The 26,417-nt window shown below is 36.2% G+C and overlaps 1 protein-coding gene across 3 annotated transcripts in view; it reads left to right on the plus strand.

The window, feature by feature from the left end:
- LOC145671399 (uncharacterized) overlaps window positions 1-26,417 on the plus strand; it is a 59,766-nt gene that overhangs the window by 17,939 nt on the left and 15,410 nt on the right. For 2 of the 3 annotated variants that reach the window (XM_081740524.1, XM_081740526.1), the window contains exons 4-10: window positions 817-1,201; window positions 5,907-6,078; window positions 8,240-8,425; window positions 14,210-14,430; window positions 16,866-17,067; window positions 18,528-18,672; window positions 23,238-23,394. In XM_081740524.1, the coding sequence (XP_081596650.1) occupies window positions 817-1,201; window positions 5,907-6,078; window positions 8,240-8,425; window positions 14,210-14,430; window positions 16,866-17,067; window positions 18,528-18,672; window positions 23,238-23,394 (1,468 nt within the window). The remainder of the gene's footprint in view (window positions 1-816; window positions 1,202-5,906; window positions 6,079-8,239; window positions 8,426-14,209; window positions 14,431-16,865; window positions 17,068-18,527; window positions 18,673-23,237; window positions 23,395-26,417) is intronic. The other variant, XM_081740525.1, reaches the window with a different exon arrangement.

Raw genomic sequence — 26,417 nt, forward strand, 5'->3', positions numbered from 1 at the left:
AAATATGAAAAACGAAACGCGAAATTTTCAAATTCTTAATGCGAAAAATTCGTGCCCCTAGGGATTCATAATGGATCGTGTGTATGTTTCTTCGTTGTCAGCTGACCTATCCGACTTAAGAAAGAGGGTTGAAGCAGTTGTTGCAGCAATTACTCCAAACACACTGATCAAAGTTTGGGAAGAGTTCGCCTATCGACGCGATGTGTGCCGTGTGACAAGTGGTACTCACATTGAACACTTGTAGCAAAAACTGTTTCATTTGATGTATTACTTATAATTGTGCGTTAAATGTAATAAGTACTACAAAGCCTTAGAAATATACTGATACCTCCATTTGAACTTTACGTGTACCACTCTGAAACTTCTTATGGTCCAGGGTGTCTATCGGTCACGAATGTCACGAAAAAGTCACGAAATTCAGCTTTTAGGTCACGACTTTTTTAAATTTGTACATATATAAATACTGACTGAAACACTTTGTTCTATAAAACGTCAAAATGCACGGCCAAAAATGTCTATGGTCAGATTTAGACGCTAGCAAATCGCAAGCAAAGCACGCTTCTATCGCATGCATGAAAATCCGGCTTAATTCGCTCTAGAAAGTGTTACGAAGTTTTGTAGTTTGGTAAAGAAAAGGTCACGAAAAAGTCACGATATTTCATTTCTGAATTATAGTAGACACCCTGTGATCAAATTCATATGAGAGTAATTTTTGTTTCTGATAATATGGAGCTATTGTGTATATATATATATATATGTATGTATGTATATGTTTATTATTGAAGTCTTAATTGATCAAATAAAACTGTGTTTCAGCAGATGAAGAGAAAAGTGGAGCAATAGAAGAGGATAGACCCGGGCAACAAGAAGTTAAATATGAAAATTGTATTCCACTGGATGAAGCTTCTAAAGAAACTGATGTAGTAAAAAGTGAACCAGTGGCACCTAGAAGGAAAACAGGGACGAGAAGAACAAGAAGAAATGGCGAAACGAGGAAACGAAGCAGTGTTACTAAGCACAGTGAATCCGTGGCGAGTGTGGAGTCGTCGAGCTATGCAGAAGGTGAATGTAGTAGACTCAGTGAACATCAGGGACTCCAAAAGAGCGAAACTGTTTGTAAGACGAGAAAAGATGAAATGGAAAGCGAAAAACAAACGATTAGAAATATCTCTCATCTCTATGTGTGTGACTACTGTGACAGGTAAGTCTTCATTCTAAAATAAATCAGTGCTGTGTAATCTCGAAATGTCAAATGCAAGAAGTGCCTATTATTGAATATAAAATGCAGGATGTTTCAAAAGTCCCTTACCACCCCTTTTAAAATCCGTACGGATGTATTCATATTGAAGTTGATGTAGAAAATATACAATAGGGCTAAAAGTACACGTTTTGCATGATAGTTCGCGGACGGCCGCCATCTTGAATTTCATTTTTTTTTTTTTTTTTTTTGTTTCAAACGGTACGTTGGTCATGTGATACATGACCTTAGGCTGGAATTTGCTCAGAATGTCAAATCAGATTTCATGTATCATTATGTGGTGACAAGTTATGGACAACGACAGTTGATGTTTACCTATTACACAATGTGCTCCACATGTGGTACAGGGTGATGTTGTGAATGACGCTGATTGAAATCGGTTTCTGCTGCACAGGCACTTCTCTCACCTCACAGTTTGACGATCTCGATGCGTTCCTCAGTTGTTATCGTCATAGTTTACCACCTGCAGACAGAGGAATAACTTCTCACCAAATAAAGATACATAAAATCTGATTTCAGATTTGACATCCTGACAAGTAAGGGAGCATATGATTGTCGCGCAAATCAGATGCAGACATACGCCATCTGATTGAGCATGAAAAGATATGGAGAACACAGAAATTTAAGGTGCTAAGGGCCATAGGGAGCGGAGCGAGGAAAGAGGAAACATTGAATGTCGGCAAAATTGAAGAAAGTCAAGAATGACGGGAAAAGTTAATTTCGTGCAAACAGGGAAAGAAAGTCAACCAAAAGAAACTAAACATAACAAGGGCATCAAGGACGAAGAAAGATCATAATCAGGATTGCCATCCGGACCGCAGTGTTGCCAGCTCTGCATTACATTGATATGGAAGATATAGCACAGTATAGCAATTCATGCACAAGGAAAAATATTAGTAACACAAAAGACAATTGAAAAGACTCTGTACACTTGCGTAAAAATGTGTAACGTAGTCGTGAGTGAATATTACACTCGCGTGAATACAAATGGAGGAAAATAGAGAACAGTACGCACCATTTGTAGTTCAATTGCAGTTGACGTGAAGATCACGAATGAATGCGTGGTCAACATACAAACATTTTTCGCAGTGAGCACAGCAGATAAAAGCAAGCTGGTCACACGCGTCTCTGCAGCATTTCTCTGTGAGTCCTTTTGCAAAGCAATATGCGGAAGGTGTTTTAAACTGTCCAGGATGTTCATTGGAGTAGCCACATTTGAAAAACACAAAGCGTATCATCTTTTGGAATCGCCTAGAGGAAAACTGGTAATGAACAAATGACTGAAGGCGGAGAAAGTTCTCACGTTGCCACACATTAATACTGGAGAACACTAACGTATCTGTGATGAACGATCATCATCATCATCATCATGGAACGATGCTCCCAAACACTTTCGTTTCTGTGTTATCATGTGTACCCCCTTCACTTTCATGTCTATATTTGTCCTCCCTCATGTACATTATTCACTCACGACTATCGTTAAACCTTTTTACGCACGTGTACAGAGTCTTTTCAATTGTCTTTTGTGTTACTAATATTTTTCCTTGTGCATGAATTGCTATACTGTGCTATACCTCCATATCAATGTTATGCAGAGATGGCAACCCTGATTATGATCTTTCTTCGTCCTTGATGCCCTTGTTATGTTTAGTTTCTTTTTTTTTTTTTTTTTTTTTTTTGGTTGACTTTCTTTCCCTGTTTGCACGAAATTAACTTTTCCCGTCATTCCTGACTTTCTTCAATTTTGCCGACATTCAATGTTTCCTCTTTCCTCGCTCCGCTTCCTATGGCCCTTAGCACCTTAAATTTCTGTGTTCTCCATATCTCTTCATTCTCAATCAGATGGCGTATGTCTGCATCTGATTTGCGCGACAACCATATGGTCCCTTACTTGTGAGCAAATTCTAGCCTAAGGTCATGTATCACGTGACCCACCTATCGTTTGAAATTCAAGATGGCGGTCGTCCGCGAACCATCATCCAAAAGATGTGCCCCCAGCCCTACTGTATATTTCCTACATCAAGTTCAATATAAATACATCCTTAAAAGAAGTGGTAAGAGACTTTTGAATCATCCTGTAAATTAATTCCTGTAATGCTGCTTAAACCCCTATCTAAAAGAAGTACGTATCATTGGAGATACGTAATGTGGCTTGAGACGCAGTAGATTAATACTGAACGAACCATTCATAGGTATTAAAAGAATGTGATTGTGTGATTCATCGGTTGTTCATACATTTTAAGAAGGCCTGTTATTCATTTAAGAAGCACGCTATAAAGTATCTCATATAATACCTCAGAAAAATTGTAGCCGGTGGCGTGGTATTGTAATTCAGATGTCTTGAAAGCGAGCTTAGTGTGGTAAGGAACGGTCTCTACTGTGAGGGTTGATGCCATCTGAACCGAATTCAAGCCCCAGTCTCGATTTAGAGCCCAGTGTCTGTTCCGTTCTTCATAACCGCGGTATTGCATAAGGACGCAAAACAGAAAACTTCAAACCCAAACTGAAATAGTTGTTTGTCGGATTTCCACGGGAAGCAACTGCACGTTCTCCGTACACCAAGGGTGGCCAACGTTTCGACCAGCAAGTCATGAGAGATAGCCCGCGATGATCTGTGTCATATTGTCGTATCAGTCATACGATTCCCTCTATTGGGTTAGTGAACAGACGACTTTGTGTACAATTGATCTTGCGGACTAATTGGCACGTTACCTGGCAAAGGAATCTTGTTAACTCACAAAAACGTTCGATCGCTCTAGAATGGATTTTAGATGGCAACATTGACGCATCTCGAAAGTTCGCAAAAGTTTGAACCATTTTGAAATGAGATAGTTGTGATCAAAAATGAACCTTACAAGAGAGTACTTCCGTGCCATAATTTATTACGATTTTCGCCAAGAGTTAACACAGCAAGAGTGTGTTCGTCGGATGACTGCTACTTTTCCTGATGAAGCCCCATCCCAGATGATAATTTACACAGTTGGTTTTAGGAGTTCAGATGTAGTCGGGCCAGCTTAAGTGATGAGGATCGTGCAGGTCGTCCATCGACAGCCATTCTGCCCAAAAACATTGAAGCTGTTAGTGAATTAATTAACACTGATCGACATGTGGCTTATCGCGAAATTCAGGGGACCTTAGGCATTGGTATGAGCCAAATACAAATAATATTGCATGTTCATTTAGGTGTGAAAGAAACTTCGCGCACGTTAGATCCCACACATTTAACTCAAGCAGAAAGAGACGCCCGTGTGAAGTAGTGCAAAGCTATGACGAAACAGTTCAAGTCTGGATCATCTAATTTGGTATTTAACATTGTAACAGATGCTGAAATGTGGATTTATGCATATGAATCGGAAACAAAGCGACAATCTGCTGTGAGGATGTTCCGCGATGAACCTAAACCAACCAAAATTGTTCGTTCATGCAGTGTCTCCAAACAGATGATTGTATTATTCTTTGGTAAATCAGATCATGTTGCAACTGTGCCACTGGAGAATCATAGAACAGTCAATGCAGAATGGTACACAACCATATGTCTACTAGTAGTACTGAATGTGAGCAGACGGTCCAATTCCAACGGTCAAAACATTTTGCATCACGGCAATGCAGACTGCACACAGTGGCTGTCACAAGTGATTTTTTGGACCAAGAAAACGTTGACGTCATTGCACATTCAGCTTATTCCCCTGATTTAGCTCCAGTGATTTCATTTTGTTCCCAACAATCAAGAACATGTTGCGTGGGAAGCGCTTTTGCACACCAGAAGAAGCCATCGAGGCATACAAACTGCATGTTTAACAGGTACCAACTTCGGAGTGCCATAACTGTTTCAAGAAGTTGTTCTATCGCATGAAACAATGCATTGCTGCACAGGGGGAGTACTTTGAAAAGCAATAAAAAATTGCTGTACTTTGATATTCTTGCGTTCTATCATTTTCCCGAAACTTTCATTGCAACCCTCGTATAATGTTGGCTGAAAGTGGCGTATAGATTAATTGAGGCCTAAGCAGTGGAGCTGACTTCGGTATAGTGTAAAGATGTTAGAGTTCATTCCTCTATTCCGTTAGTGTTTGGCAGTGCAGTCCCCACCAGTTTTGTAGAAGCGTTTCGTCGCAATAAAACATCCAAGTTTAAAGAAAAATCCAAAGAATTACCAGTATCATAGTGAATGGTAAGAGGGGTAACTATATAACCATTTATCGTATCTAAATATTCAAAAATATTTTTGTCTTGAAATATGAATCAAGTCCACAAAGTTAAATTTGCTTTCGGGTGGCGGCACTAAACTGATGTAGATTACTTAAATTAATATAGAGTCTATACTACAATAAGCAAATCGTCTGAAATGATAAGTAGCCCTAAAACCTAAAAAGGTTGGCCATCACTGCCGTACATCTTTCGTTTCGGAGTCGATATATACAAAAAGAAGGTAATGTTAGTGACTATTTCCTCTTAGTTGTGGTCGACGTAGTAAAGTGGGAATATCGGTAAGAGTAGATCAAACATGGGAACTCCAAACTTCATGGGGGGGGGGGGGGGGGGACAGTGGCTCAGTGTTTGTTAAAAGTTACTATATAGGTTAGATGTTTTCACAGTTATTTCTTTAAATGCAGTGCTTATACTTATAAATGTCTCTTCAATATTTCAGCGCCTTTCACAACTTGACAAGTCTTTCACGTCATCAGTGTGATAAAGTGCGGAAGAAGGCTGTTGTCAAAAGTGATGTAGATAGCGATGACTCGGAATATTCAAATGTCAAATGTAACCAATGCAGTTTACTATTTGAAAATAAAAATGAATTAGAGGACCATATAAACGAAGTAAGTTGAAGTTACTATTATTATTATTATTATTATTATTATTATTATTATATTTATGCAGAAAATTTTGACCGGTTTTGTGTATTTCTGTTGTATATAAAACTTAGTATGATACAACTAAATAAATAAAACTTCTCACTTTAATAATAATAAAGAAGAGAATAACAGCAATAATTAAGATAACGGTTATAATAATATAAATTTAAATGGAACCGTCAGTTAGAACAGTGTTTGATTAATTTTGAAATACAGCTCCTTTCGTTGTTAAGTGGTTAGCATATGCGCCTTCGGCGTGGGAGACCTGGGCTCGATTCCTAGCGTGAACTCAGGTGGTTCGGATTGCACGTTAACCAGTGGGTCCACGTCTCATATAGCCTCGCTGCTGAACGAAACGTTAAACTCAAAATCAATCAATCAGTAATTTTGAAATACGAGTATAAAATTGTAATAATTAAATTTTGATGACGTATCAAAGGCATCTGATTGCCTTTATCACGAAGTTTGTAGTTACGTAGGAAATTGTTGTACAATTATTATTGTATAATTTTTAACTTTCACGTTGTTCTAATTTAATTTTTCAATATGTGACAATGAAATATTGCAACAACGTATATTTTTAATTCAAATTTTTGCTATTAATAGAGCACGAAAATAGTTTTTAGTTGCTTATCTACCTTCAATTTCCAATGTATGTAGTATTATTAATGTTAACAAAACAAAAATGGAAAAATGCGTGTGAGCACATAGAGAAATAATATTCTGTATACAAATATGACAACCCTATCTTCCAGGGATGAATTTTTTCGGAACAATATTTTTTTTAAAAAATGATAGTTTTAGGTTAAGATGCCATATATTCCATAATATAATTTCCATACATTCGTATATCCTTCTAACGTTTTATACATGAAAATATATTCACATAAATTGTACAATAATGTTCGAAACAATTGAAATCTATTATTATTTTTACACCATATTTATGAATATTCTGTTTATCGTGGCGAATTCTGTCGAGAAATTTCAAGCTTGAAATATAAAACGATAATCATGCCTGTTGTTCTGTATGGTTGCTAAACATGGTCGCTTACTCTCAGGGAACAACATAGACTGAAAGTATTTGAGAATAAAACCCTAAGACGAATATTCGGACCTAAGAAGAACGGGAATGGGGAATGGTGGAAACTTCATAACTTGGAACTACATACTTTATAAGGTTTACCAAACATTGTTAGGGTCATTAAATCTAGGAGGCTTAGATGGGCAGGTCATGTAGCCACAATAGAAGAAAGTAGGAATGCCTTCAAAGTCTTAACTGGAAGACCAATCGGAAAACGACTATTAGGAAGACCTAGGCGCAGATGGGAGGACAATATTAAGGTGTATCTCGCAGAGATTAAAATACAAAGTAGAAACTGGATGCAGTTGGCTAAGGATAGAAGTCAGTGGAGAGCTTTTGTGAACGCGGTATTGAACCTTCGGGTTCCATAGACCGTAGGGTTAGGTATTCTCTTTATGATGAAGTGAAAGAATAGAGTTTTCAGGGAATGATTTAATACGTGTTTATTCCTGTCTCTTAAAACTTCCCAAGTACCGAATCATGACTAAGACTTGACAAATATGAAACGAGCACATACCTTAGAGTTATAGATGTTGACTTAGTAGAAGTTTAGTAAAATGATACATTTCTGTGTTTCTTTAATGTTGAGATTGGCTCCACAGCTTGATATGAAGTGCTCTTCTTGTTGAGACAGTTGTTTTTGTTTTTGTTTAGTGCTGAGGTTATGTATTTACTGTACTCTTAGTAAAATAGTAAGTACCTGTACCTACGAATATACTTTACTCGTCATATTTGTCAATGCATGAACTTACACGATAATTTGTGTAAGGTAGATGATTTCAGTACTTGAAAACAAATTAAAGACAAAATTACATAGCAGTTTTTATAGATAAAAAAATCCATAAGTTAATTACAATGTAGTATTAAAATATCCAAAGTATCCTTTTACTATTTTTTGTAAATCATTTGAAGAGTAATGAACTAAAAGTACAATCATGAACAAAAGTTTAATAATTGAGTTGAACAGAGTTCGTGACAATATATAAGTGTGTGTGTATATATATGTGTAAGATATATAAGATATAAATTTGTTTGTTGTAGGAACACAAACTAAAGGATGATTCTTTTGACGAGGGATCAATGGAAGGCGCAGAACCATCTTCTGAACTTCAAACAGAAAATCTTCCTTTCTTCTGTTGTCAAACGTGTTTAGTCGTTTATAAGACGAATGAAGAGTTTGACACTCACGCGTGCAAGGATTCTCACATGGAAGGAGATGACACTGTGGTACGTACATGTATGTTTACGTAAGTATGCTCGCATAGTAACAAAGTATGTTATGAAGCAAAGGGCATATTCGGTTTGCCATAAGGATGAGATTGTGTCACGTGAATAGGTCGAAATTCACGTTGCGTTCTAAATCCAGTCTGGAGATTATCCAAATCCAGATGTAAAATATTTCAAGCAAGTAACCTCCGCGCGGAGTGCTCTGGCTAATTCGCAGATGCATAAACTTTATCATTACTATTGATTTTACACAAACAACTTGACTTTTGACAATGTTCTATCCCTATTTACTTTACGTGCTATACATCGTTTTTAAGCTCTTCATTATGTCTTTGTAATAAGCTTTCAATTAGCCATCTCCTTATTATATACTTTATCATTATTATTGCTTTTACACAAACAACTTGACTTTTGACAATGTTCTATCCATATTTACCTTACGTGCTATACATGGTTTTTATGCTCTTCATTATGTCTTTGGAATAAGCTTTCAATTAGCCATCTCGTTATTATATACTTTATCATTATTATTGATTTTACTCAAACAACTTGACTTTTGACAATGTTCTATCCATATTTACCTTACGTGCTATACATCGTTTTTAAGCTCTTCATTATGTCTTTGGAATAAGCTTTCAATTAGCCATCTCGTTATTATATACTTTATCATTATTATTGATTTTACTCAAACAACTTGACTTTTGACAATGTTCTATCCATATTTACCTTACGTGCTATACATGGTTTTTAAGCTCTTCATTATGTCTTTGGAATAAGCTTTCAATTAGCCATCTCGTTATTATATACTTTATCATTATTATTGATTTTACTCAAACAACTTGACTTTTGACAATGTTCTATCCATATTTACCTTACGTGCTATACATGGTTTTTAAGCTCTTCATTATGTCTTTGGAATAAGCTTTCAATTAGCCATCTCGTTATTATATACTTTATCATTATTATTGATTTTACTCAAACAACTTGACTTTTGACAATGTTCTATCCATATTTACCTTACGTGCTATACATGGTTTTTAAGCTCTTCATTATGTCTTTGGAATAAGCTTTCAATTAGCCATCTCGTTATTATATACTTTATCATTATTATTGATTTTACTCAAACAACTTGACTTTTGACAATGTTCTATCCATATTTACCTTACGTGCTATACATCGTTTTTAAGCTCTTCATTTTGTCTTTGGAATAAGCTTTCAATTAGCCATCTCCTTATTATATACTTTATCATTATTATTGATTTTACTCAAACAACTTGACTTTTGACAATGTTCTATCCATATTTACCTTACGTGCTATACATGGTTTTTAAGCTCTTCATTATGTCTTTGGAATAAGCTTTCAATTAGCCATCTCGTTATTATATACTTTATCATTATTATTGATTTTACTCAAACAACTTGACTTTTGACAATGTTCTATCCATATTTACCTTACGTGCTATACATCGTTTTTAAGCTCTTCATTATGTCTTTGGAATAAGCTTTCAATTAGCCATCTCGTTATTATATACTTTATCATTATTATTGATTTTACTCAAACAACTTGACTTTTGACAATGTTCTATCCATATTTACCTTACGTGCTATACATCGTTTTTAAGCTCTTCATTATGTCTTTGGAATAAGCTTTCAATTAGCCATCTCCTTATTATATACTTTATCATTATTATTGATTTTACTCAAACAACTTGACTTTTGACAATGTTCTATCCATATTTACCTTACGTGCTATACATGGTTTTTAAGCTCTTCATTATGTCTTTGGAATAAGCTTTCAATTAGCCATCTCGTTATTATATACTTTATCATTATTATTGATTTTACTCAAACAACTTGACTTTTGACAATGTTCTATCCATATTTACCTTACGTGCTATACATCGTTTTTAAGCTCTTCATTATGTCTTTGGAATAAGCTTTCAATTAGCCATCTCCTTATTATATACTTTATCATTATTATTGATTTTACTCAAACAACTTGACTTTTGACAATGTTCTATCCATATTTACCTTACGTGCTATACATCGTTTTTAAGCTCTTCATTATGTCTTTGGAATAAGCTTTCAATTAGCCATCTCGTTATTATATACTTTATCATTATTATTGATTTTACTCAAACAACTTGACTTTTGACAATGTTCTATCCATATTTACCTTACGTGCTATACATGGTTTTTAAGCTCTTCATTATGTCTTTGGAATAAGCTTTCAATTAGCCATCTCCTTATTATATACTTTATCATTATTATTGATTTTACTCAAACAACTTGACTTTTGACAATGTTCTATCCATATTTACCTTACGTGCTATACATCGTTTTTAAGCTCTTCATTATGTCTTTGGAATAAGCTTTCAATTAGCCATCTCCTTATTATATACTTTATCATTATTATTGATTTTACTCAAACAACTTGACTTTTGACAATGTTCTATCCATATTTACCTTACGTGCTATACATCGTTTTTAAGCTCTTCATTATGTCTTTGGAATAAGCTTTCAATTAGCCATCTCGTTATTATATACTTTATCATTATTATTGATTTTACTCAAACAACTTGACTTTTGACAATGTTCTATCCATATTTACCTTACGTGCTATACATCGTTTTTAAGCTCTTCATTATGTCTTTGGAATAAGCTTTCAATTAGCCATCTCGTTATTATATACTTTATCATTATTATTGATTTTACTCAAACAACTTGACTTTTGACAATGTTCTATCCATATTTACCTTACGTGCTATACATCGTTTTTAAGCTCTTCATTATGTCTTTGGAATAAGCTTTCAATTAGCCATCTCCTTATTATATACTTTATCATTATTATTGATTTTACTCAAACAACTTGACTTTTGACAATGTTCTATCCATATTTACCTTACGTGCTATACATGGTTTTTAAGCTCTTCATTATGTCTTTGGAATAAGCTTTCAATTAGCCATCTCGTTATTATATACTTTATCATTATTATTGATTTTACTCAAACAACTTGACTTTTGACAATGTTCTATCCATATTTACCTTACGTGCTATACATCGTTTTTAAGCTCTTCATTATGTCTTTGTAATAAGCTTTCAATTAGCCATCTCGTTATTATATACTTTATCATTATTATTGATTTTACTCAAACAACTTGACTTTTGACAATGTTCTATCCATATTTACCTTACGTGCTATACATGGTTTTTAAGCTCTTCATTATGTCTTTGGAATAAGCTTTCAATTAGCCATCTCGTTATTATATACTTTATCATTATTATTGATTTTACTCAAACAACTTGACTTTTGACAATGTTCTATCCATATTTACCTTACGTGCTATACATCGTTTTTAAGCTCTTCATTATGTCTTTGGAATAAGCTTTCAATTAGCCATCTCGTTATTATATACTTTATCATTATTATTGATTTTACTCAAACAACTTGACTTTTGACAATGTTCTATCCATATTTACCTTACGTGCTATACATGGTTTTTAAGCTCTTCATTATGTCTTTGGAATAAGCTTTCAATTAGCCATCTCGTTATTATATACTTTATCATTATTATTGATTTTACTCAAACAACTTGACTTTTGACAATGTTCTATCCATATTTACCTTACGTGCTATACATCGTTTTTAAGCTCTTCATTATGTCTTTGGAATAAGCTTTCAATTAGCCATCTCGTTATTATATACTTTATCATTATTATTGATTTTACTCAAACAACTTGACTTTTGACAATGTTCTATCCATATTTACCTTACGTGCTATACATGGTTTTTAAGCTCTTCATTATGTCTTTGGAATAAGCTTTCAATTAGCCATCTCATTATAGCTTTTGAGATATGTGGACGGCCTCTTTTTTCATTATTTTTTCAATGACTTTAATGTTCATATTTTGTGATTTTTAGAATGTTTCATCCATTTTAGGACAATTTCTTTTTTAATTTAGAATCTACATAGTCTGTTCTATATTGAAGCTGAATTTCATCCATCTCACTCTTCTGGTTTTTGAGATCAATTGAGGTATTATTTGTTTTTCCTTGATTTTAGATTGACAGTAATGTTAATGTTTCCTGCTTTTTGACTGTGTTCATCCATTTTAGGACAATTGCTTTTCGAATATATGAGGAACATTCAAATGAAACCTGGTCAGTGCGTCTAACTTTGCCTTACATGTAAGGTGGCGCCACGTAACTGCGGGTGTGGTGGCGTCATCGATTGGTAGAGAGACTGACGCGTGCGCACCGTTTGACGTTGCATAGAGCCAGTGTGATTTCACGTCGAAGAGAAGGTGGTCACACAAGTTATCGTCCACTACCGAACATGCAGGTAAGCAGGTACAACGAGGAGTGATTCGAATTTTGGCGGCGGAGGGAGTTGGAAGCCGTGAAATGTATCGACGGATGAAGGCTGTGTACGGTGAGTACAGTCTGAGTTGTACAAATGTTGTTGAATGGCGCAAAAGATTTCTTGAGGGGCGCGAGTCACTGGAAGACGATGCTCGTCCTGGACAGGCTCATCGTGTCATCACACCGGAAATGATTGCAGAAGTCAATGCTTTAGTCTTGGACAACCGCAGAATCACCGTAGACGAGATCCATCGGTTACTGAGTATTGCGGGGGCACCGCCCCCACCGTAATGCATGAACATTTGAACTTTCGAAAAATTTGTGCGCAGTGGGTTCCCCACCAACTGACCGCCGAACAGCGTAATACTCGAATGGCGCTGTCTTTGAGTCATCTGCAACGTTATCATAAGGAGGAATATGGCTTTCTCTCGCGTATTGTCACAGGGGACGAAATTTGGTGTCACCATTTTGAACCGGAAAGCAAGCGTCAGAGCAAGCAGTGGAAACATGCGACTTCACCACCTCCAAAGAAATCAAAGGCCGTGCACACCAGTTCTGGTAAGGTCATGATGTCCTTCTTTTTTGACCACAAGGGCCCACTGCTTGTCGAGTTCTTGGAACGGGATACCACCATCAATGCCCAGCGTTATCAAGCCACTTTACAGAACCTTAGACGAGCCACCAAGTCGAAACGCCCAGGCATGTCGTCTAATGGCATTATCCTCCTGCATGATAACGCCCGCCCACACACGGCCAATGCGGTGAAGACGACATTGCAGCATTTTCAGTGGGAAACGCTGGAACATCCACCGTACAGTCCCGACCTTTCATCGTGTGATTTTCATGTGTTTGAACCTCTAAAACAAGCTATTCGCGGACATCAATTCGCAACGGACGACGAAGTGTGTGACTGGGTCCAGTCCTGGATCCAACAGCAACCTACTAGCTTCTTCAAGGATGGAATCGACCGGCTAGTGTCGCAATGGGATAAATGTGCCAACAGTTTTGGCGACTATCTTTGAGTATGTGTACTGTGTATCACTACATGTGTGAGTATGTATACTATGTATAACTACATTTTTGAGTTAATACAATCGTTACCGTTACTTTACACTAGTGACCGGGTTTCATTTGAATGCCCCTTATAGAATCTACATAGTCTCTTCTGCATTTAAGCTGAATTTCAGCCATCTCCCCCAAAGTCTGTTCTAATCATTGTAACTAGATAGGCCCTTGTTTTAATCACCATTCTTGTATTAAAATTAGTACTAAAAAGTTTCGACTTGTTTAGTTTATTTTCGATATTTGTGAATTTTCAAAAAGCTAGAGTAAAATACGTGTACATTATTACAAATTTTTAATGTGTATAACTATATATCACGATTATTTTTTTTCTGAATTTTGTGTGCTTCTTTTGCAGTTGAATTTAGTTATAACATCAGGCAAATTAATTACAAGCGTGGAGACATTGAAAACAATGAGAAAGTTTGTATGTGGTACGTGTCAGGAAGAGTATCGGAGCATTGCTCGCATCCTTTATCACATCCCAAGGTGTCAGAAAGGCCCGTATAAGTGTGAAATCTGTACAGATGAATTCTTGACCAGAAAACAGTTGAACTTGCACAAGAAGAAAAGTCATAGGTAAGTCATATATAAAGACTGACGGAGGATTTATCCATAAATAATGACAATGTCACTATTCTGACATCATGTAATAAGGAGAATAGAAGTAGGTTTAAATATTAGTAGTGTGAAACCTTCTGATAACGGAAACCGATTCTTTGTCCGTAGAAGTTACACAAATTCAAATTATTTTAACAGCTCATGCGGTAATTGTTTCCAGTAGATATAAATACGGGAAAACCGTAGTGTAGTGGTTAGCGCGTGGTCTTGGGTTCAATTCCCGGCCGGTGCTTTCCAATTGTCGGCGTCCATTCAGCGTCGTGAGGCAAACTGGGGACTCATGTGAAAACGATGTGACGGCCACTAGGTCTAGAAAGCTCCTGATGCGCCTGTCGGAGAAAGGGCGATGCAGCGCGCTCAGCACGTGCGCGCCGCTGGGCTTGACGTAGTTTAGCCGGTCGCTAGTGGATGGCGCTGAAGGAGGCTTAGGCTCACAAATGAGCCGTTACGCCAGGTGGTTTTGTTTGGTTTGGTATATATAAATGCGTTAATTATAAATGTAGTCTAAAATCAATAGATTCTACTTAAGAGTTTTCATCCCGGCGAAATTAAAATACCGCTAATTTTACAGTAATTATGCGATATCTTCAAATAGATAAAAGATAATCGAAATGTGGAACAAGAGTGCCCTAGACAATATTATTTTACATGAGAAACCATTATCACGACTCACTTATCTGCTTTCGATTTCGAGCCATTTTAAAAATCGGCATTTATTTTCGCGTTTCTAAACAGCTGAAAACGGAAAGCCACTAGGTGACTTGTGATAACGGTACCTCACGCAAAATAATATTGTCTAGGGCGCTCTTGTTCCATATTTCAATTATCTTTTATCTATTTGAAGATATCACATAATTACTGTAAAATTAGCGGTATTTTAATTTCGCCGGGATGAAGACTCTTAATGTTCGAATTGGTAAGGGAGGAGGATAAGGAAAATTCCCCTCTCCAAAGAAAAAGAAATATCGTTGGAGTTTGGTATCCAAGCTGAGTTTATATGGACGTGTACAGCAAAATATTCAGCATTATAGTAATTTTCTTCTCAAGTAGTATAAAATGCATTCGTTTTTTTTTTTTTTTTTTTTTTTTTTTTTTTTTTTTTTTTTTTTTTTCAGGACTGGTAACATAGAAACGTGCTGTTTGTTTTAAAATACGCGAGCACTCATTGTCAGTGCGGGACAGAGATGGCAATACCGTATGGCACAGGGGACTCTAGCGGCAGCGGTAAGAGAGATGATCGTTTTGGATGCTTACGATACTCTACAACAACAGCGTGTAATCTTTCGTTTGCTCTATTTGCGTGGTGTGACATCGCTTGAAATTCATAGCCAATTGAGTGAGACATGTGATGGTAGTGTCATGGATGTATCTAATTTACGTTCGTGGGTGTGATAGTTCGAAGAAGGCAGAACGTTCTGTGACATCAAACTAAAGGACTCTCAGCCTCGCACAAGGCGATCTGACATGATCGAACGAGTGGAGAAAGTTGTTTTGGACGATCGCCGAATGAATGCGGAACACATTGCCTTAAAGGTGGCATTTCCATGGGATCTGTGCACATAATCATGCATAAAGACCTGAAAATACGAGAAACGTCCCGCAGGTGGGTGCCACGAATGCTGATGGACGACCACAGGGCTGTGCATGTCGCGTGTTGTTAGGCAATTGTAACGCGACTTATGGCTGTTTTCAACTATGAAAGACATTCCGTGGTCGCACATTCACTAGCCGTGCCGGTATTGCATCAGCGATTTTCCAGTGCTCAAAACAGGTTCCTAAAGAAGCGTTCGCTGCGGCCATGGAATCATGGCGTCGACGCAACGTTGTAAATAATGTGTATTGCTGCGGGGAGGTTACGTCGAGAAGTGATACAAGTTTCGTATATTTTGTGTGATTAGTTAGAAAATAAATAGGTGGTGTTAATGCACCTCATGTGAAAAGAATGATTTCAGTTCAACTCTGTGGTAGTTCGCCAAGTTATTGACTTACGACAGAAACATTTTGTGAGGTAGTGACTTTCTGTTCACTGTATAGTATCGCAGAGTTATTAATTTCAAATTGTAGAAAGTATTTTCTGTGCTAAGTTCATATAATAATATACATACAAGTCCGTTATGAAGAAGTTACTGAAACACTCGGGAAGGGTGGAGGTTGCCCATATTCGTATGAGAGTGTGATCGTAAAAGGACGTGTTCTTTCCCGTAATAATACGTAGTTGATTTCCTGGAGACATGTCCTATATTGGTAATATTCCCGATCATAGACCTACCTAAGCGAGGTCTACTATTTTCCTGTGACTGTTCAGTATTGTTCAGTTGTGAGTATATTAATATTTCATGTAAAGTGATTATTTTTTAATCAAGATTAGTTTTCACTTTTTTCTTTCTTTGCAGGGATGACAAAAGCTTTTTCTGTGATGAATGTGGCCTGACGTTTAAATTTAGAACTTCACTGCAAAAGCATAAGGTTAACAGGCATGAAACGCAGCAAGGGCCTTTCAAGTGCGAAGAATGTAACAAGAAATTTTCCAAAAAGATATATCTCACAAACCACAAAATACGGATGCACAAACTGGAAAAGAAATATCTCTGTCAGGTAGGTTAAAAAAAAAAATGAAATGAAGTGAAGGTGGATCCCTTTTCATAAAATTTTACTCCTATTCCTAATTTTATTGCTCTTGACAAAGATCCCCACGAAGGAGCTGGAAGCTTATCATACCAGGACTCGTCGAAGTCTCAAATGAAATTACTCGTATAATACAAGTGTGTGAGTATTAGACGATAACCAACTTTTTTTTTTTTTTTACCTAAAGTTGGTTATCGTCTAATACTCACACACTTGTATTATACGAGTAATTTCATTTGAGACTTCGACGAGTCCTGGTATGATAAGCTTCCAGCTCCTTCGTGGGGATCTTTGTCAAGAGCAATAAAATTAGGAATAGGAGTAAAATTTTATGAAAAGGGATCCACCTTCACTTCTCTGTTAATTGAAATTCCAAGCTAGATATGGGTGATACATGCTACGTAAAAGAGCATAAGTAATGCTTTTCCGAAGTTAACATGTTATTTCCAATTCAATACGGAAGTGAAATTGCGTTTCCAAGACTCATGTAGTTATAAACCTGGAATATGTAAACATTAATATTGAAAAATTCTTCTATCTTACAAAGAAAATAAGGTCTATAAAAATACTAAAAATAAAAATGGAAAAGAGCTACTTCCAACACAAAGTACGTGCTTACCGAGCAGCAAAAGAATTGATTTTGTTGTTGTAGTACCATCACCACCGGTACCGTTGCCCCACTCGTCCCCCGTCCTCCCCTCCCCGGCACTGATGACTCAAATCCATATGTTCAAATTATGAATTACTAGTGTTAATTAGAATTATTGCAGTATTATCTTTGACAGTGAAATTTTGATTTCAAAATTGAATTTACCGCACTAAATTCCTTATTTATTCATATGATGCGTATGTTTAAATTATAATTGCTAGAGTTACTAGAAATATCTGGAAAACTATATCTATCACCGAAATTCTGATTTCAGATTTGAATTTACAGCTGTAAATTCTTATTATCCATATGTTCAAATTTCGGTATAAGTACTGGAATTGATAGAGAATTATCCCTGACAGCGAAATTCTGGTTTCAGATTTGAATTTACCGGTTTGAAATCCTTTAGTCTTGGATTGGATTATAACCATCCCATAAATAAAGTCTTTGTAACACAGTGTAGTCTTTGTGAATCCTACGTTTTTCAACTAGTGTTTGTCGGTGGATGGCAACAGATTGATTGCTGAAATCATTCCGAGAAAGTAACCATCCGATAATAATTCCCCGAGTACATAAAGAAAAGTTAGTGGTTGTTAATTACATAGTTATATTATTAACAACATACAAGAAGGTAATGGTCCTTCGTGAGAAAACAAAGTTAAAGAAGTTTTCATCATGTGAAAGTGTTGAGGCCAATTAAAACAGGAAACAGTAAAGGAAAAGGAAGAGGAGGATGGAACTCTTGTAGTAACTGATAATATAATTAATTATTTATTTGTAGGTATGTGGGAACAAATTTTGTACACACAGCAGCCTTAAGTCGCATTTAGAAACGCACACCGACCTCAGAAGATTTATTTGTACTATTTGTCGTAAGCAGTTTAGAAGGAAAGACAAGCTGAAATATCATCTTCGCATTCATACAGGTAAGTCTATTCTTATATTACGTTATTTCGTAGGCGTACCCAGAAATATCCAATAAAAGGAATGATCACAATAATAATAATAATAATAATAATAATAATAATAATAATAATAATAAATGTTTCGTAGAAGACATGTTTACGTTTCTTCTCTAATACTGGCCTTCTCCAATAAAACATCTCCTTCATTTGACATTCCAAATATAAGGACCCGGTATTCCGTCTCCCTATTCACTGGAATGAATCAGTTTGAAGTAGTTTTTCTTCTTTACATAGAAATAATGAACTATTTGTATTTGGACTTCATCCTCCTCCTCCCCTTCCAACACAGACACACATACTTAAAAGATCTTTTGGCGCAGTATGCAACAATACCTTTCTTTGGGAAGCCCTGAAAATGTATTACAATCGGGAATGTCAGGTGAGTTTCATGTGAAATCAGTTGTGGTTCGATACTTTAAGCAGTCATGTATATATTTTCTTCCAGCTCCGGTTAGCTTTGCACTATTAGATGAACACTCAGATCACTAGAAATTATATTCCACTAACTTGAATTTCAAAGAAAATATTTTCGTGTCTCTTTGCTCTCTTCGTCTCTTTGAGATAAGTATATATTCTACTCATTCGCATCTCCTAAACATTTGGAACTGTTGTACCGCCACATGTATAAATTAATGCTCCTACACACACAAGGATTGCTGAGTTCCAGGATTTAAGAAAACGAAATTCTTTCCATTTTAATAGTATATGAAGGAAACATTACACAACGGGAGAAGTTACAACCCCTCAATACGCCACTGTGCTATCTACTTATCAAGGCACAGGGCCATGCAGGGTATACGCATGTATCCAAATAGTGCAAGAGCCTTCGGTAACACTTGGTTATTCACTTTCACTTGTACAGCTGCGCACTTATCCTTTTTGCTGGATACATTCTTGTACTCTAATTATTCTCATTATATTCCCTTATTAATTTGTTCTCTTTGTTTCTTCCTTTTCCTTTCTTCTTCTTCAAGTAAAATCTTCTCTCATTCTTTATTTATCGAGAATCCTGCATTCCAGTTCATCACCTTGTCTCCTGCCTTCATAATTTCCCTGGCTTCTTTCCATTTTCTCACAAATGTCCTGGAAAAATGTTACTTTCTAACGAAGGGGCGGAGCCTAATTAAAAGTTGATGTCCGGGAAGTATGTAAGAGGTGGCAAACTCACAAGTAGCCAGAAGAAGTAGAAATCTGATGAAGACACAGTTATTGTGTTAAAACTGTTACGTGATTGTGTGTTTTATATATATATTATCACATAGCCTTGCTCAGTGTGTTATTGTGCTGTGTTCGACAAAATTATGTTATTCCGATAATTTGTTATATTACATCTAACAAAAACTATTGTTGTAATGTTGTTGAAGCAAAAGAAAGCACCAATTGTTTCAAACAGTTCGACAGTCTTTATTAATCAAAGGTTTGAGATTCAAAATTAATGTAAATGGCATTGTGATCTTCATGTCTATGAAAATCATTCAAATGATTAGATGTGACCCTATCTAAGCTCTTTTACGAAATAATCCTTTAAAAATGTTAAATATTCAATTCCTTGTAAGTTCATTCCTATATATTCAAAGTGATATGGTCGTAATGTTCGACAAGAAAGTACTTCGGATGTGCGTGTTCCTGTCTGTATCACTGGGCGTAATCACTGTTGTAGAAGCCGCATTCAGATGTAAAGGGAATCTTTGAACTCAAAAATATACAACACTAGTCTCAATTACCCGCGTCACTGGGTTAAAATAAAAAAAAATAGTAATGTGTTCCGTTAGTCAGTCACTTTTTACTATTACTCAAGCGCTCTGTCATATCTGCCATTTTCGATTATTTTTTTAATACGTCTTCCCCCTACGCCTACTTCCACAAGTTGCGGGGCTGAATTTGGATTTAAAAGGCATCGAAAATGTCACTGTTCATCTCAGTGACCCCGAAAATTATGGATTTGACAATAATATCGGTCATTTTCGATCATTTTTAATATCCCCCTTCTTCCCCCCACCCCCCCCCCTTCTAAGTTTCACCGTCAAAGTGAAATGATAAAAACCATCCCAAGCCCGAAGCTCATCTATGTTGAAAATTTGATCGAGATCGGTCAGGCGGTTTAAGAGCTATTAAGTAACAAATATAGTCACTTTCATTTTTATTTATATAGATAGATTAACAACACCAGCAATCATGTATGAAAGAATATTAGTAGAAAGTTAGTAGTCTTTCCATTTATTTTCTAATTTACGCATACGCTAATACGGATTGCTTTCGCGATTCATTCGTAATATTTAATATCATCTTCCCCTCTTCATTAAGTTTGGAAATGTTAATAACCAAAGAAATTGTTGTTTTGTGATGCAGTACACAGTATTAAACGTAAAGGAACTTTGAAATTCGATGTTCCCAGTAAAGTTTCTGAGTATTTCGATCGTTATTGTACTGTAATCATCACTTGGAGTTTTGGCTACGAAATAAAGTTGGATTTCTGTCTAAAGTAGTTCTACAGTTTTTTTTTTTTTTTTTCCTTTTTTTCGTTGCATGTTAATAGCTTTTGAGAACGAAAAATCAAGGAAAATCACGATGTAGAAGGTTGTTCGCTTTATATCCGACCATTTTTGACGGGTACTCACTTCAAGAGAGAACGCGCCGCCACGACCGATCATGTTCTGTTGGACCCTCGGCATTATGGACTATCACACGCTATCGCAGTTTCTATTGCAGCAAGCTCCGGCACAGGACAGGCATGGTCATTCTGTTCTACTCCTTCCTCCACGCTTTCCTTGAACCATCCAGAGTGTGCGGGCGCAGTGTCGGTGACATCGTTTCAACAGTCCAAATGCGCAAAAATCCATTGGACTGCCATCTGGACTTACAGGAATGTCGTCAAACGGAATGATACGAATTCCTATTTCCTCTGCCCAACTCTGATGAAAATGTAGTGATGTTCTGGCGGTTATACTCGAAGCTTTGCCCATATCGATCATCACCTGGTTCGCGTCGATTCCATACAATTGTGGGATGTCTCTCCGATAGTTAGGTGTCAGAGTGGATTCTTGGAAGTATCTTACATTCACCTTCATTTTTTTGAACACCTTGCGAACGTGACCGCCAGCAGTGAGAGGAACATATCCATTGTGACAACTTTCTTCCAGTTGGAACTCGCCTGGTATTTTTCATACAGTTGCTTGCAGTTCGTCAATGTGACGCGGTAGCAGATGGTGTACACGGAATTCCGCACACACTTCAATATGAGGCGCTTGCGAATTGTTTTGTTCACAGTTGACGGTGCAAGGTGGAATCTGTATCCCATGTCACGTTGCGTTGGGGGATTTTCTTAGCACGCCAATCGACGGATCCCCTTAGTTCTACGGGTGTCATTTTGCTTTTAGCTCTTCTTCTGGTGGTTTTCGTGGGTGAATGTTTCGCAATGGGAGCCTGTTGTGTGTAACGTGCCACAATAGCTTTCGCAGTAGTCACCCCGAGTATTAACCCATTCTCACGACACTGTTTCACAATGCGTGCGTACGAAAACCTTGCATGGAAGAAGGCCATTACGTAACCCTCCCATTACCGGTTGATTTTCGCCACTATTTGATAACACTTACGATTTACAAAGTCAGACACAACACTGCTCCCGGCAGCGAGCCTAAAGTTTCAGCATGATGCGCCAAGTAGCAGCACCGAATCGAAAATGGTTGGATATACAGCGAGCAACCTTCTGTATTTTGTAATGTCAGTTTAATTGACACTTACGAAAATTTCATTGTGTCAAAATAAGAGTGTAAGTGTAATGTAGTGTTTTAGATATATATATGTGCGTATCTGAAGATTGTTAATTTAAAATAGAAGAGTAATAATATTAGCAATACCTTAAGTAAACAATAATAACAGTACTCACCGACTTGTATTCCTAGAATCGGAAAGACTTTCCGATATTTCAGTTACGTAAGTGAGTGTTCTCTTTCGAGGCTTATATAATGTTATCCAAAAAGTTTTTCACATGCTGGTGTATCAACACGTGAAAAAAAAAAAAAAAATGGAATAGCTAATAATTGTGTAAGTGCACTTCACAATAACATATTTTAAGGGGGTAGGAGTAGTTGTATTAAGCTCCTACATAAATGTTAATTCTTTAAAGAGACGCCACTTTATAAAAATGCGGTGTTTCATATAGAAATTTAAAATGCCCACTAATAGTGAAGTGAATAGCATGTGAAGAATCTCTTTACGTAACGTGTATTAAGCCTCTATAATCCTCGAGAACGGACACTCGCTTGCATATCCGAAAAGTTTTTCAGCATCTAAGAATACAATAAATTGAGTTCGTTTTTTATCTTGTAATTTGTATTCCATTCGCTCTATCATGCAATATAGGTAATAATTGCTACTGTTTACGGGATAAAAATTTGTAATTTCTTCTGCTTTTTCCTAAAAGAATGTTGCATTATTTAACGGATAGAGTTAAAATTGTTTACGGATATTCGAACGTAGTTATACCCATTAACATACAAAGAGAAAATAATCGTGTACTTTTTCAGGTGAACGTCCCCATTTGTGTCAGACTTGTGGTAAAGGATTCATTCGCAAATCAAAACTGGATGATCACATGCGACGCCACAGAGGGGAGAAGCGCTATCGTTGTAGTAAATGCCTGAAAGCATACGCAGGAAGTTGGGATCTTAAGTTGCATATGAAGTAAGTACGACCCTTCTTCCAACTCAGAATGTTGAATTACTTTCGCATTATATAAGAGAGTTTATGTCAAATACTTGATTTTATAGATAATTGGGCAACAGTGCTGTTTTGAACACGAAAGACCTACTGTTCATTCCAGATAAGCTGATAGTGAATAAAACAAACATCCCTTCTGCTCGCTTCTTTGCCATTGCAGATGGGAAAAACAAGTCGCTGATTTGACAGGGAGGGAAACTTTTTTAAGATACAGTTGTAGTATATGAAAAGATTATATAAATATTTAGAATAATACGTATGTAATATTATTCTTTTAACTCTATATATAATTCAGAGTCTAAAGTTCCTTGTTCCCGAATTCAGGGACTTTTTTATTTTAAAGAACAAAATACAATCATTAAGTTAATTATTCTTTAATTTCAAAGATAGATAAACTGATTAGAAGTTTCGTATTAACACACGCAGATTTAGCCCCCCCCCCCTCCCCGAGTCTTCACTACAAACTCTGAGGCACCTCTAAGAGTATAGGCCGTCATTTTTAGTCAGTACGTACGTAACTTAAATTCTCTAATTGACTAAAATTCCTTAAAATTTTATGGATCCTGTGGCATAAGCTTATTGCTGTCCTTACTATTTTAACAGCTCATCTTAGCCTTAAATTTAAAAGCAATTCTCTCATTTAAAGAAATGCTTGGCCTAACTAGACAGGATCCTCGTATACAAGAAAACTGTGCTCGGAATGCTTAGCTAAAAGTTTTTATGAGGATATAAGTGAGGAAAAGGTAAGAAACAGTCTCTCATTATGAGACAAGAAAAAAAGGCCCTTATAGTAGGCCGTGCCCTACCCATCGGTCTCTGACTAATGAAACCCGAAAACTTGACTCTTTTTCAAAGGGCAATCCCTATCACAGATTAAGTCAGGAAAACAAAAATGCACGACATATAAAATCTAATCGAGGTCTGAGAAAGAAATTCTCAGCCCTCAAACGGATCGAACCCAAAACCATTTGAATTCGAGAATATTCTTCATAAATCCTAACCAAAGGTTTAACAAACCATAACCTTAAACAGAGTCTCACTTAACTGTTTACGCATAATTCCTAACAGGGAGAGAAACTTCTGGAAATCATAAAATCCTACAACTTAAACAAAAGGTAAAATTTTAAATTATGTAACTATGTGTCCTAACTCCCTGTCTGGTCTTCCGCAAGACTCCCTAGCCAGCAAGTCTTCACTGCATAGCCCTGACTAGAAATTAAAAAAGAAAGTCCCCGCAGCGGACGTAAAACAAAAGTGGTTGGTCCACGCTAACCCAGGACGGAAGTCGTTATGAAGCCATGTGATCTAATGGTTTCAGAAAGAACAGCCCTGACCAAGAGAACAGAGATCGCTTATATATGAATCGGAAGACACGTTGCAGAATGTGAATACGAAAAGTTCCCTAGTTAAAAAGAAAGAAAAGATCATTAAGTTTGAAAAAAAGAAAGAAAGACGCTAACCCCCACCCCTCTTATATTTTTCCTTTTCTCTGCAACACATGTGGAATAAAACTATATCTTCTAATGGACCAGGGTTTCTGTTTATCTTTAGAACTAAAAGATTCGTTTTATCTATATATGAGAAGTAATCCTTAAAAAAATGAATATAGATTATGCATAATATATATATATATATATATATATATATATATATATATATATATGAAATAAGTAAATATAGCATACAAAATTACACATTCTAATAAAAGTTTTCATTATTAATATAAATCAAGTAAGTGGCATAAAAATGTCCACTTACACAGTATCGTGTAAAATCAAAATTTTTACCCCAATTTGCTTACACCTGATGTTGAGAACACATTCCTGTTCTTTTTAGCCACTGTCAAACCCCGCTATAAATAAAACATTTTTAATTTTTTTCTTTAAAATATTATTGTCATCATAGATATTCTGCCATTATTGGCAGGCCAGTTGCTGCAACTGAGAGGCTTCCATGCTTCAAGGTCTTCCGCTAACCTCTTAGTTTTCAAGTACGATTCTTCTGTTTTGATATCGTCCATTAATTGTAGTCTCCTTCGCCCTCTCCCCCTTTTTTCTGCCACCATACCATCTAGCACGTCCCTCGTGATATAATTCCTTCTTAGCCAATGTTCTAACTAGTTTCTTTTCCTCTTCTTAATAATATCTAAAATTGTTATTTTCTCCCCCACTATTTCTAACACCCTCTAATTCGTTTTGCGTTCGACCCAGCTAATTCTCTATTCTTCTCCATACGCACATTTCAAAAGTTTCCACTCGTTTTTCATCTTTTATGCGTAATGTCCACGTTTCTGACCCATACACCTCCACGTAACGAAGAACAGACGAAACATTGTAAAGTCTTTTTCTCAACTGATTATTCAAGGTCCCACAAAATAATATTTTCCTTCTAAAGTCTTCTTTCGCCATTCCTATCCTTGATTTTATTTCACTTTCGCATTTCATATCATCATTAATAATACTACCCAGGTATCGTTAACTAGACACTTGTTGTATTTTCTCCCCTCCCACTTCTGTGTTTGACACCGACATTTATTTTAATCCTGTATTATTTACAGCCCTTCCTCAAGTTTTCTAACATTTTAAAAGGAGTATTGATCATTATTTATGTACTAAAAGTTTGACCTTAGTCAGATTTTGTAAATCGAATTTCTAGAAATAAGAACTCATTTGTTGCAAAGTTAATTTCCATTGTCCTTCCGTATTCGTGTCGGTTGTGAATTAAAGCAATCCCATTGAAATTGTACCTTCTTGTATTTTCTTTTTAATATAAGAACATCTGTTTATAAGAGGACTAGCACTGGACAAGACATGTGTTGTTTTTCTTATTATCTCAAGTTCCGCCTTTTGCCATGTTATCACTTGGATACTCTTTTCATACAAATTGTGTTTGTTCTTGGATTGTATATTAATGTGAAATTATTGTATGAATAAATTAGATTAACAGACAAATTCTGACCAAAGCATATATTAACTAATGAACAATAG

This window comes from Thermobia domestica, chromosome 15, assembly GCF_964235325.1.
Source record: "Thermobia domestica chromosome 15, izTheDome1.hap1.1, whole genome shotgun sequence".
NCBI lineage: Eukaryota > Metazoa > Arthropoda > Insecta > Zygentoma > Lepismatidae > Thermobia > Thermobia domestica.